The sequence below is a fragment of the Gavia stellata genome, chromosome 6, assembly GCF_030936135.1.
Source record: "Gavia stellata isolate bGavSte3 chromosome 6, bGavSte3.hap2, whole genome shotgun sequence".
Lineage (NCBI taxonomy): Eukaryota > Metazoa > Chordata > Aves > Gaviiformes > Gaviidae > Gavia > Gavia stellata.
The window spans coordinates 27859109-27871881 of NC_082599.1; the positions used below are offsets into that span (position 1 = coordinate 27859109).

The window sequence follows — 12773 nt, forward strand, 5'->3', positions numbered from 1 at the left end:
GGTGTACTTTAGTTCTGGGTTGTTTCTCCCAACACACCTCACATACTGATATATGTCAGAGTGGGGCGTTTCTGTAACTGCAAAACACTTAAAGTTTACACCATCTGATCTGCTTTGCTGGCATTATAGGTGAAAAAACATTGTTAAAAAGGTGAAAAAACATTGTTAAGAAGGGAAAACTCAGCACACAAGGCTGTCACTTGTAGATTTACTGCCAGACACCCGGAGTCTGGCTGTTTTTCACCTCTCCTCTTTCAGGTAAAGTACCTACACACATTTTTACAGTTATTCTATCTTCTTAAAATTAAAGGACATGCAGGATATTCCCAGGCAAACACAAGTCCATTAAAGCACCGGTTATACAGGACTTTTATCATGGCACAGTCTGTTCCGTCTGATAAGTACCATTCTCTTAGAAGCCAGCTATTAAAAGCCAGTTGCCCCATTGCTTCAGAGCTGGAAGAGCCTGTGGAAAAAGTTATTTGTTAAATATAGACTTGATGATGGATGTCTTTTTTTTATATAAAACTAAAACAGATGGTGAATTTTCATATTCTTTACAGCTGAAAAACAAATACGTATTTTAGAGGATAGAACATGCACTCATGAAGGATTTTCATCTCTGAAGATGAATGCTATCCTAATTAGAATGAATAAGGTGATGCACTGATTTTAGGCACTACATAAACTCCCAGCAGATGCAAGATTAAGCGTAAGCGGACTGCTGTTTCAGTGTTTCTCTCCCCTGCTACATCTATTTGACACAGTATGAAAGCTGCTTTGCTCAACTCCATTTGATAAGACTTAAATAAAAAAAGGCCCTTGCTTGCACTAGACTTCTTAGAAGAAAATAAAGACAGTAGACCATCATTTAGAAGATTTTATTATAAAATTATTTCAACATCTACATGAAAGTAAAAGGCTTAGAACTACAGCTCTATTTTCAGGAATAAAAATTCAGTAAGTGCTGAAAAAGGTACTGTATCATCTAGGTAGATAGCCCTTAAGTAATTTTTATACTACAGAGATTCCACGTGGGTTCCTTAAGTGCTATACACAACTCTGCATCGTGAATGTGTTCTGCAGCTTCTCTCTGCAAACATTACAGACGTGTTCACAGCACCCATGTCCTTCAGTTGCTTTGAGATATAAGTTACAGCTCCTACCTGGAGTAGCTGCAGTGATGTTACAGATGTACAGCGTATCATGAGATCATAACTCATGTTCAAGCATTACCGGGTGCAGACAGAGAGGTATAATTTGTGTTTACTTGACAACAATGACTACCTAGGTATGTTTTTGTGACGTTGTATTCCATACAAAATCAACAAGTATTCAAGTATATTATGGCACTGAAGGCAGCTTTTTCACACCTATATATTCTAGACAAAGATACTTCATTTTTATTATCCATTTCATTCACTGAACTGAGCTCAGATACATGATCTGGTGACCTTTGGTGACTGCAGCTTATTCACTGGGATAAAAACAGCCTTCATGCGGTACTGAAGTCATTATGCTCAGTAGTTATCACCAATACTTCTAAATTTAGTTTTTAAAAGAAATGAAGCATATCAGAATACTATTTTATTTTTGATTGAGAAATCTGTCCCAACAGGACTTCTAGAACACAAAGGTAGTTCCAGCTTTCTCTCGTTCCTATAAAAAACCCTTGACATTCACAGTAGAGTATGGAGTGGCTTTCTGTCCAACAAATACAAATCTGTTTTAGAAAACTGTCATACGACTGAGCAGGATACTTTAAATACTGTACTTGCAACTTCTTGCACAGGATCATATACGCTAAGATAATATGCTAATTAGTAAAAAAAAAAAAAATCAAGTTGTGTTATACAGCCCTGATGAACTTTGACAGGCCAGTTTGGCAATGTCCAATAGTTTAACTTCTATTCTGTCATTAAGTTTACCTTGCTTATAAGGGGGAAAATGCACAAAGAAAATGGGAAAGGAAGAAGCTTATTGAGAATGGAATATTTTCCCAACAGCTCTCTCCCACTGGCACTGTTCTTGTGACAATTCCCCGTTATTTTGCTGTTCATAAAAGTTAATTCTATAGTTTTCAGTGCTGTTCGTATTTTGAAAGTTCTCATTTCCTAAGCCCTTTCCATTGCAATGAACAGTTCTTAGAACAAAATTCTAGTTCCAAAACCACTCTTCCTGAAAACCTTTCAAAAAGACCTTCAGTGCTCATCACAACTTTCAAGGTGTAGAATCCCCTTGTACCTCTTTGAGCTAGTGTGGTCCAATACAAATTTGACAAAGATGATTGATAGGCAGATTTTGGTTTAGTGTACTGAGCCACTAATCTTGCAACACCATGACAAAAAGGAACCACAAGACCATGTTTTAAACATGCAGTTGTTTCCCACATCACACTTATATAATACGTGTCACCAAAACCTTTCCTTTCAACTTGCATGTCTGACTTCAGTTCTTGGAAAATCCTCACCTACTGACTTAGCACACTTTCTGGAGTGCAGGGATGTAGGCTAGATGTAGCCTAACCTTACAGCTGCTATAACCAAGTAGCTTTCCATTTCTTTCCAGTAGCTTTCTAAAATATCCCAATTTCCTTCTTAGTTACCTTATGCATAGGAGCCTTACTTGGCTAGTTTTTCCATGAACAGCTTAAGATAAAAAAAAAAATCTAGCAATGATGTAACTCACAGAGCAAGGCATCACATAAGAATTGTACTGTACTTGAATACAGTTTTTTAAAACAGGACTTCCTTATATATGGAAAACACTTTCTCCCTACCTCCCAGGGCTCCCTCCCTCCCAGTCAGGCTGTATTTGAATGCTGTTTGTATCTTGCTACAAGACTGCCATGTTAAGTGGATCTTTTCCAAATGTTGTAAATACAGCTTTAAAGTACAGATGTCATCTATCTACCTGAGAAGTTCTGTATTAAGATGAACTGCTGATAACTATTCTAGGAGAAAAATATACACCAGCATAACTGACATTTATCAGTATTCAGAATTCAAGCATTAAACAGGACTCAGAAATTGCACACCTCTACCGCATCAAGTCTTTGATCATAAGAAAAAAAAATAGTCCTCATCCTGAAGTTCACAGCAAGATTTCACATTCAGTACATACAGCCTATAACATCCTTATTTTCTTTCTCTTCTGCCAGTCCTCAAACTGAAGAATTTGCTTGTTTGGAGGTAGATGAATACTTCCAAACACTAGTCTTTTTTGAGAAGCCAGCTTGATCCCCTTGGGTGCCTGGATACCAACTTCTCTTCAGAGAACTGCACTCCGCTTTGACACATTCTTTGGGTCTTTACTTGGGACACACCAGTCATCCGCCTCTGAGGTAGCTTGGTAATGCTTGGAAGCCGATTTGTTAAAAACTGGGAGTTTTTCTACTGATTCTGTTGATAGGGCCTAAAAATCAAGAAAGAAAAAAGTTACTTTGTTTGTACCTCTCAATAATGCCACTTTGCAAAAATTCAGGCAGTATATTTCAAGTGATAAGCCAGTGACAATACAAAACAAAGTTATTTACACAAGTATTTCCACAATAGGTGCAGTAGTTTATGTGCTTCAGTATCTATGTTTGCTTTGGATAATTTGGCAGGACAAATGCAATAGCATCAAATCATATTTATGCGTTTTTATAGGCCTTAAGAGTTACTCTCTAACCTATTTTCAAGGCAGTCCTGGAAGCCATGGAAAAGAATTTTCATTTACAAAATTCCAGAGAAACTTTAAAATATGTTCCTTTCCTACTTCCATATTTTGCAGATAAAAAAAAATTCATATTCTATTGGGAAATTGTTAAATAGAAATGCAACACTTCTAACTGAACCATCTCTTCCTTTTGTACTGCTTCTTTGGTTCTGCTTCAGCATGCTTGGAACTATGTTTTTGGTTTATTAGAAGAAACTCAAAGCAAGATTTACCTATGAGTAAGCTCAAAAAGTAGAAAAGACTATGTAGTCCTTTTTTCCAGGTTATTTAAAAAACCAGCAGTGCATGTTATATACCAGGTATTCAAGATTACTGATACCTGAATCCCATATATGGGTTATATGGCAGATGGACCAGGTACTAGACTCTTTAAGAATTAGTTTATACAGACTTTCTGACTGTCAGAGTAAAGAAACAACAGTAAAGAAATGAGATCTGTTTCTCACACCTTTCTGTTACTTCATTTTCTCCCAGTACTTTGTATTCCATGAACCAGTAGATAACAAATCTTAATACAGTCTAAAAACTAATGGGGCTCTCGCTAGTAGTTATTCAAGTAGACTAGTTAAAGCTGAGGGACCTTTTTAATTCTAGATACCAGTTAGAAATCTTACTGGCATTTCTTAATAAATACGAGAGCTTTTCTACTCGTGAGCAGAGAATACGTTTACTTTAAAATGGTACTGACTAGTTACCTCACTGCATTAATGGTAGTTATCTTTTATTTAACCAAATCAAAATACCTACCTTCAAGTAGATAATAGCATCTGTTCCATAACCACATATGGAATAGAGATTTAGATCTCCCTGAAAGTATTTAGCATACAGACGAGAAATTGGCAAGCCATACCCAAAGCCAGCCTAAAAATAAAGTACATGACAAAATTAATTTATTTTTTTACTAGCTCTTACGACTTAAAATTAAATAGCTGGAAAGTGTTCAGAGACTTTAAACTGTTACAGAGTCCTTTGCATTTCCTCTTCTCTTAAAGAAAACAGAAATCTCTAATCAGTTTCATACAGAACATTGGAACTGACCATTAAAAACAACAAAACCAAAAGCAAGGAAAACACCAGACCTCCGTGGAAGAGGGAGGGTTTATATATACATCTTACTTTTATAGATTACATTTCTGTATTTTCCCTGCCTGTTTTTGCTAGTACAGTTCGGTTAGTACAAGGAGTTTGCTACTGGTAGATAAACAGTAGTCCAAGCCCATTCCAGTTGTGCTTGTCTCCATAAAGATAGCACAATTTATAGTAAGTTTGAGGACTGAGTGGGAGTGAAGACCAAGTAAATTACTGTCATTGGAGTATAAGATAAAACCAGGGCTAGATTCAGGTTGGAATGTTCCTCTCTGTTTATACCTTTAAAGGCATATTTTTGTCCACTAAGCTAGATACTAAAAATCTATTTCAGAAAGTGTTAATTCATATTTATGAGGCTCAGTAATCTTTGGATACCCCACAAAGCAGTATGGTGAACATAGCGTTTTGTAATTTATTAACCTGCCAATCCGTCCAACACTTACAGCAACCTTATTAGTAACATGAGTATTGAAAATATCTTACAAGAGGGGTATTTCGACCATCATCCATCCTTGGTCTTGGTGCTGTGGAATACATGTAGCTGAACAGCTGCTCAATTTTCCTTACTGGAACACCACCTCCTCTGTCTGAGATCTGAGTTAAGAGAGAATAAAGTTAACTAAAAACATTTACTAAGAATGGTATTTAAAATGCTGTTATTTTAACAAAAATCTTCCAATAGTAGTAAATGCAAACAATTGTTTTGCAGCACATTAATCTTCAATTAGATAATTGTGCTAAATGGAGGCTATCAACAGAAGACTCATGCATAGTATCTTTTTGATCTGTTGTCAGAGGCTGCAAGTTCTTCTAATAGAATTTGCTGCAGCATATGCAATGATAAAGGCTACATTAAGCCCATATTGTAGTAGGCCAACAAAATACCTTAATTGCCAGGTCTTCTTGTCCTAGAACAACTGTCACTTCAATTGGAGAAAGGGAAGGACTGTTTTCTTGGAATTCAACAGTTGCCCTCATTGAATTCTATGGAAATGAAGGTTACCATTATCAGAAAGTGTGGGATCTATGCACTAAAATCATACCCCTGCTATGCAGAGGCTGAGTTACCCTTCATTCCTATCAGTTTCTAGCTTCCAAGGAACACACTTACCAATTTAGCGTAACAGGAGCAGAGAGGTCTCACACCTATAAGTGACTAAGCATAGCCAAGACTCTTCTATGCTTGAAGGATTACACTGTTCTTGCCCAACGTATAACTCAGCCAATGTAAATTAAGTAACATAACTCCCTTAAAAATCACCAGGCATCTGGAGAAGAGCAGAGTTCAGCAGTTGCTGAAGGCTGCCAGAATTCTGCACCCCATGTTGACAGCACATTAGTTCAGCCCCATTCACTACTTTAAGATGTATCACCCACTCCACAGAAAAGGCACGAGGGCAAACCTGCACTATAGATGTAACCTCTAAAAGCAGAAGGCTAGCGGTAGTCACAACCCCATGTCCCACTTTTACCCTCTCTCTCCCTTACTCTGTTCCATTCACCACCACACAGAAGTGTCCAAATACTCTCCTACAAACTACAATCATTCCTTTCCCAACTGCCAAAGGTATTTCCCCAAACAAAAAATATTTCAGAAATCTCACTATCCTATGCAAAGCTTTACTTCATTCAGGTCTAGCTAGAGATTTTAAATATTGATGCTCCAGCTTGGACTACTAAGGGAAGAAACAGCTTATAATGACATACCTTAAAGAGCTCAAAAAGCATGTGAAAAAGATGAGATGGAACATATACGATGTTAATTGGCTCTCCTGGAAGTTTTCCTAGAGGAAGGGAAAAAGACAAGCAAGATTTAAAAGGCTGATGGCATTTTTCTGTAGTGTATCCGAATTTTACAATAAGCAAGTTGTAAGCCAGAACAAACAAGAAAATAAATCAAGTCTCAGTTTTGGTTTTTCCCCCAAATGAGCAGACAACTTTATGCACTCATAACAGTGTTTAGATTGTAATTACCACTTGCTTAGTAAGTTTATTTTTAAATAAACCAAAAAAATCAAGTATTAATTCCATTTTATAAGTAAAGGATTTTAGAGGTTAAGCAGATTGCCCGAGATCAGACACACGTAGGCAGCTTGGACCAGAACCAGCATGTCAGTCAGTAGACCCACTTCCTTACCACGGGTTAGTCTTAGTTCTCTCGAATTCATAAATATTACTTTAGGAAATCCAGTATTTAAGATACAATGGCATTTGAGTTCCAACACAGGAGATTAAATGAGGTGTTTAGAACAGAAAATGAAGAGGAACTAGCCCAAGACAGATCAACTGTTATGAACTATTATAGCGACAGAAATGGGAGACTTTTGATTCAGTAAAAGCAGCAGTTTGGCTACGGATGGGGAGACAGACATAAAAGCTCTCATCTTACCATTCACTTGAGTAAGTTTCAGTTCTGGCGATGTTAAGTAATACTGGTCACACAACATCTTGGAACTTTCAAAAGCATCTGAAATATTCATTTAAATAAGATATGTGAAATGTAATGTCAAACACTGCAGAAATTCATTCTAATGCATGGCAAAACATGATTTTTAACTACATTAGCTGCTAAGGTGTTACAGACTCTAAGCCTGTGTTTCAAAGGAATGATAACATTGCATCCACTGTGTGCATTAAGAACTGAGAATAAATAGGCAATTACAGCAGCATGGGTAAATCTTCAGTACAACTTGATAATTCTGTAAAACAGATGCATCTGTTATCTACCAGTAGGTACGGCCAATCTCAACACCACAGACAACTTCAACTCCTACCTCATCTGTCACTTGCAAGGACTTATTCCAACACATTTTTTACTGCTACTTTGTATTTTAAATTCTGTCCTATAAAAGCTCGTGTTTTGACAGACTGCTTTCAGCTATTTCAATAAAAACCAGTCAGCATCCTATACAACACATGTTGGTTACCCAAATTGCTTGCAATCAGATACAAACACTGATCATGACGAGAAATGTTAAGGATCTGAAAATACATACCATTCACTACTTCAGCAACATCACAGCAAGGATCAATACTTCCAATGTGCCTTGGGTGCCCTGAGCTGGATTTATCATCAAAAAGAAGGGCTGTTTGAGAAGAAAACAATACTATATTTAATTCCAAATACTGTATTATAAAAAAATCTTAAATTTAGACTAATACAGTGTGATCACAGCATAAAAATCACATAAAATACTGAGTGTTGTTTATGCCTTCTGGGAGTTAAAAATGCTACTACTGCCAGCAAACTATGTTGGCTTTTGTATAGTTTAACATCTAAAGCCCTTTCAGATGTAAGGAATGAGATCCCTACATATTCCACACAAGACTTACTATATTTAGTCTGTAGTCTAGAAAACAAGTTTGCCCATTACTTTTATAAGTCATACATTCAGTTTCTAACATTTCAGTGTGACACAAAATTATCTGAGGCAGATCTCCAACAGTTTTAAGAAGTTTATGTTAACATGTTTCTCATTAGGTTGAAGTTTTTCCTCAGGTAAAAATTTCTACTTACTGTGTTGGTTCATTAGCATCCGGGTGGAAATGCGGCTCATGTAAAAACGATCCAAAAAATACTGAATGTTTTGATTGGTGACAGGATCTACTTTAAAAGTGTCTTTGTATTCAATTACTCCTTGTGCCATTGTAGGAACCACATCATGATGTCTGTTTCGGACCCTAATTAATGTATCTATAAAGCTAGGTCAAAAAGAAATGTTTTTAGAACATTATTCTAAGACTACATGGAGGCAAGCTTTGTACAATGTCATCATCTAATCCAGCAGCAGCACAGATAAGTGCATAACAACCTTAATATTAAAATGCAGTCTATTTTTTCATTCTTTTAAAAGTAATTCCTCACTGACCTAAGCCAGAAGAGTTTGATGTTTTTAATGCAAAAGGTGTAATCGTTATCCATGTCAAATTCACTGCCTGTTTACTCAATAATAGTAGTTTTGAGCAGAGGAAATGTAAGAAGGGGAAAAAGACCCCTTCTTGGAAAGAAGCAGGGATGTGACATCACAGGTAATTTTTGTTGGTATTTCTCTGTCATGACAGTTCAAGGGGCAGTATGCCCTTGAAACCGAGCTGCAACGGGTCATATTTATTTGCAATAGTGCTAAACATGATCAGAAATTCAAACCAGCTTCCTCTATGCACAGCACTTCATGCTAGATTATCAAATTCAGCTCATGACAGCTGTCATTCTAAACTGACTACATTGTGAAAAGTAGAATTGAGATCAAAAGTTCAAAGAAACAAGTGAAAATCTTACTCAGATAAGACTTTTTGGTCATCTGGGCTTTTCTGATGGAACTCAACCAGCTCCATTAGGCTTTGGATGTACCTATTAAAAAAGAACATAAGAAATATATGCTATTACTTTGATTTTTATTAATCTAGGGACAGGAAAAATACTTTGTCTTGTCCAAATCATTACTCTTAACAAGTCAGCTAGAAGTTCGAAGTATTTTTGAAGTATCAAAGTTCCATCCAAATACGGAATCACAGATGGACACTTCTTGACTGCCTGAACCATAGAAGTTTTAAAAGTCTTTTCTTGTGCCTGCCACACAAAAAGGAATATAAACCCTCACTTTAGGTACATAGGACCTCCTTACAGTTCTTGAGCAGAGAGGTGTTTCAAAAGAAGATCCAAATGACAATACTGATCAGGAAGCCATCAAAGCAATTTTTTTTCCAAATCTGATTAGCTTTGGCACAAGCTAAGTACTTGAGCCTCTTGTGCTAACATCTGACAGCCTTGACGCATATTGCAAAGGCACAGCTGTTTGCTAGATTAAGAACAGTTTCTGGATCTCACTCTTAATACTTTTGCCCTTTATGTCAGCCATCCTTTCAAATGCTGCAGCTGTGCCAGTAAAACAAGGTTAAATCAGATTCGACCACTGTGTCAACCGCAGAGATTGTTAACTGAATTCCAAACAGTGGCTGTACAGGCCAAGGCAATATGCTATGGAATGGAAGCTCTGTTAGTAATTCCATCAGTGAGAGACCCAAACAAATATATAGCCTGTTCTCCCATTTTTGTTTAGCTCTGAGGGTCTGTAATGCTACATGAAAACAGAACATGTTTTCTTCTCTCCCTTCTTAAAAAGAGTAAGAAATGAGATTTGCTCTACCAGATATTTCAAACTGTTAGTTTAAAAAAATACTTACTTAAAAATAACAATAACCATGTTGTTTTTCAATTTATTTTTAATACACTAGAAAAGGACCGTGTATAACAGCTTGCAATTCAGCTTTGATGAAGGAACTGCATTTCTAGTGTATTTTGTTATTGTCTTCTAGTATTCAAAAAAGTTTATGACAACCAGGTTGTCAAAGCTAATCTGTTTTACAGGCTGAATTCAAGTAGTACTCACCAGCTTTTTACTAATTGTACTGATGGAGTGCCTAGTAATTTATCAGGAAGAAGATCAATTTCTCTCAGTATGTTTGCAAACCTCACAGGAAGTTCTTGTCGCAAAAATGCAAAAGAAGTTCTCTCACATCCATTAGTTGAGCCTATGAATAAATCCAAAATAAAAAATTTGTAAAACAGTTTCAAGATACAAGTACAATTCGCTGTCTTTCCGCAGACTTCAGGACTATACTCGTTTGCAACCATTATGCTATTACTGGCCAGTTCTCCTAACTGGATGTGTATGTTTGTGCTGAATGTTGTTCACATGACAGCAAGACACAGCATGTTCCTGGGAGGAATACTTGTGTATTTCCCATGTAGACACGGGACTTATTTGTAATCCTCTAGAAGAAGCACTACAGCCTTTGTAAACACGGGCTTCTTCAGGGTGACGTCTGAAAATGTCATGTGAGCACAGACTTCGCCGCTGCCAAAGCGGTAATCGGCTCTGGGTACAGTTTGTTCACTCCATCGGGACAAGACTAACGACTCCTCCCCGATAACGTGTATCGCAGGACGCGAGAACACCCATTAGCCGATTTAACTCTTAGTTCCCCCGCCCCAACTCCGACTACCACCACCGAAATACAGCTGTAGCGTATCTTCAGCTCTGATCGAGGCAGTCGCAGGTCGCCGCCGCCTGGCATCCGGCCGGCGGGTGTCTGAGGCCGGGGGCGGTCGCCCAAGGCGACCTCCCCACCGCCGCCACCTCCGGGGCCGGCGGGTCCCCGAGCGCGGCTCGGCCCCGCCGCTTGAGGGCGCCGCCGGGCGCTGGGCAGCCAGGCCGGGGGGCGGCAGCGCCTTCAGCGCAGGCAGAGCCCGGACGCCTCCAGGCGGGGGCTCGCCGCCTCCACCGGCCCGAGCGGCGCCGCTCCCGCACCCCCCTCCTGCCGCCGCGGCCCCCGGGCTCGCCCCTCAGCGGGGAAACAAGCCTCCGAGCGACCGGCTTGCAGCCGTCCCCCGCCGACGGGACTCCCCCCGACCCTCCGCTGCTCGTCCCGCCTCTCACCGAAGTCCAGCAACTGCTTGATGGAGAGCGGGGAGGGAGAGAAGCGGGAGAACTGCTCCACTTCCCGCGGCAATCGGCCGCGGCTGCTGCTGCTGCTGCTACCGCCGCCGCTGGCCCCTGCCAAGGGGGCGGCGGTGCGCAGCGCGATGCGGGCGGCCTTCATCGCTCCCGAGGCGTCGGTCGGTCGGTCGGTCAGTGGGTGGGTGGGTGGCAGGTAAGCCGGTAAGCCGGTCGGTCGGTGGGCCGGTCGCTGTGTGTGTGGCAGGTAAGCCGGCCGGTCGGTCGGTCGCTGTGTGTGTGGCAGGTAAGCCGGCCGGTCGCTGGGTATCCGGTGGGTCAGTAGGTATCAGGAGGACTCGGGCTGTCCCCTCGCCTGTGGCAGGTGGCTTCACATGCCGCCTCTATTTACAGTCCCCGGGGGCGGGGCTCCGACAGGCCACGCCCCGCCGCCCCTAACGGAACGTTCCCTACGCGGGGCGGCTCGTGACAGCCGCTGGCGGGGCTCCCCCTTCCGCCCCCCGCGCTGTCCCCAGTCCCCGCGGGCGGCGGGCGCGTCGCCATCCCCGCGGGGGAAGCGCCAGGGGGGGCGAGCTGGCCGGGGAGGCCGCGGGGGAGCCTCGGGGCCGGGCGGGGGGGGACGCTGGCCCTGCGCCGCCTCCGCTGACCTTGTTTACTGGGCAGGGGCTGGGCAATGTCATCGGCGGGGCGGCCGCGCCAAGATCGAAGGGCGCCGCGTTCCTCCCGCTCCTCGTTGGCTGCTCGGGGGGATTCGGCCTTCTGGAGGGAGCCGATGAGCGCCGGCGGGGCCCCCTGGGCTGTGGGAGCGGGCCCGGGCCGCCGCGCCCGCCCGCCCGGCCAGGGCGGCGTTCGCCGGCCGCGGGCAGCCGTAGCGCCAGCTGTATTGGCAGCCCTGAGGGGTACGCTGGTGTCGTGTGGATTACCCGAAGGGGAAGCTGCCTCTTTGTCCGAACTGCAGGGCGTGCTAGCGGTGGGACTACTGAACGGCCAGGGCCGGCGCAGAGAATAGGTGGAGGTGCAAAGGGAGCGAAATCAGATGCTGGCCACAGGGTTCAGTGTGCTTGACATGTAGGTCATCGCTGTGACCTGGACTAATAGTGACCAAATATCTGAAGACAGCTGCTTTGGTGACGCACTAGTCCCAAATCACCGCCTGACCTTTACTTACTCTCTCTAGAGCTGAGCTATGAGGTAACCGACCGAACAGCTCTCTCACAGTCAGCTCATCTTCCAGGGTCACAGATGAGCGGGAAAAGCCTGCACACCTTTCCTCTCTACTGGAGAGGGAACTTTGATCTCCAGTGCTGCCTGGCTTCTTCCCAAAATGCCAAGTCCACTTCACTAAAGGCAGGGTTTGCATAATGCACTGAGGAATGGAGTTAATGTCAGTGGAGGACTTCCTGACGTCCTAAGTCTTGGTCAGTAACAGCAGGACCACGTAGCAATAAAACAACAATAAAAAAGATTATAGCCTTAACACTTACATACAACTCCTCAACCCAATTT

General features: G+C 41.7%; 1 protein-coding gene across 1 annotated transcript; it reads right to left on the bottom strand.

Moving 5' to 3' along the window:
• Nucleotides 1–865: 865 nt before the first annotated feature.
• Nucleotides 866–11412, bottom strand: PDK4 (pyruvate dehydrogenase kinase 4). Its single transcript, XM_059818322.1, has 11 exons — nt 11250–11412; nt 10200–10341; nt 9089–9160; nt 8327–8511; nt 7806–7895; nt 7199–7276; nt 6517–6593; nt 5695–5793; nt 5293–5403; nt 4468–4581; nt 866–3414 (listed from the first exon to the last, which is right to left on the bottom strand). Exons 1-11 carry the CDS (start codon nt 11410–11412, stop codon nt 3271–3273), a joined length of 1275 nt encoding a protein of 424 aa, XP_059674305.1. The 3' UTR covers nt 866–3270.
• Between the last annotated feature and the right edge of the window lie 1361 nt (nt 11413–12773).

Coding starts and splice junctions, on each gene's coding strand:
- PDK4 (XM_059818322.1), bottom strand. CDS start 11,412: ATGAAGGCCGCCCGCATCGCGCTGCGCACCGCCGCCCCCTTGGCAGGG. Junction 9,161..10,199: donor GTACAATTAGTAAAAAGCTG/GTGAGTACTACT, acceptor CTTTTTTAATAG/GTACATCCAAAGCCTAATGG. Junction 5,404..5,694: donor AAGAAGACCTGGCAATTAAG/GTATTTTGTTGG, acceptor CTCTTAACTCAG/ATCTCAGACAGAGGAGGTGG.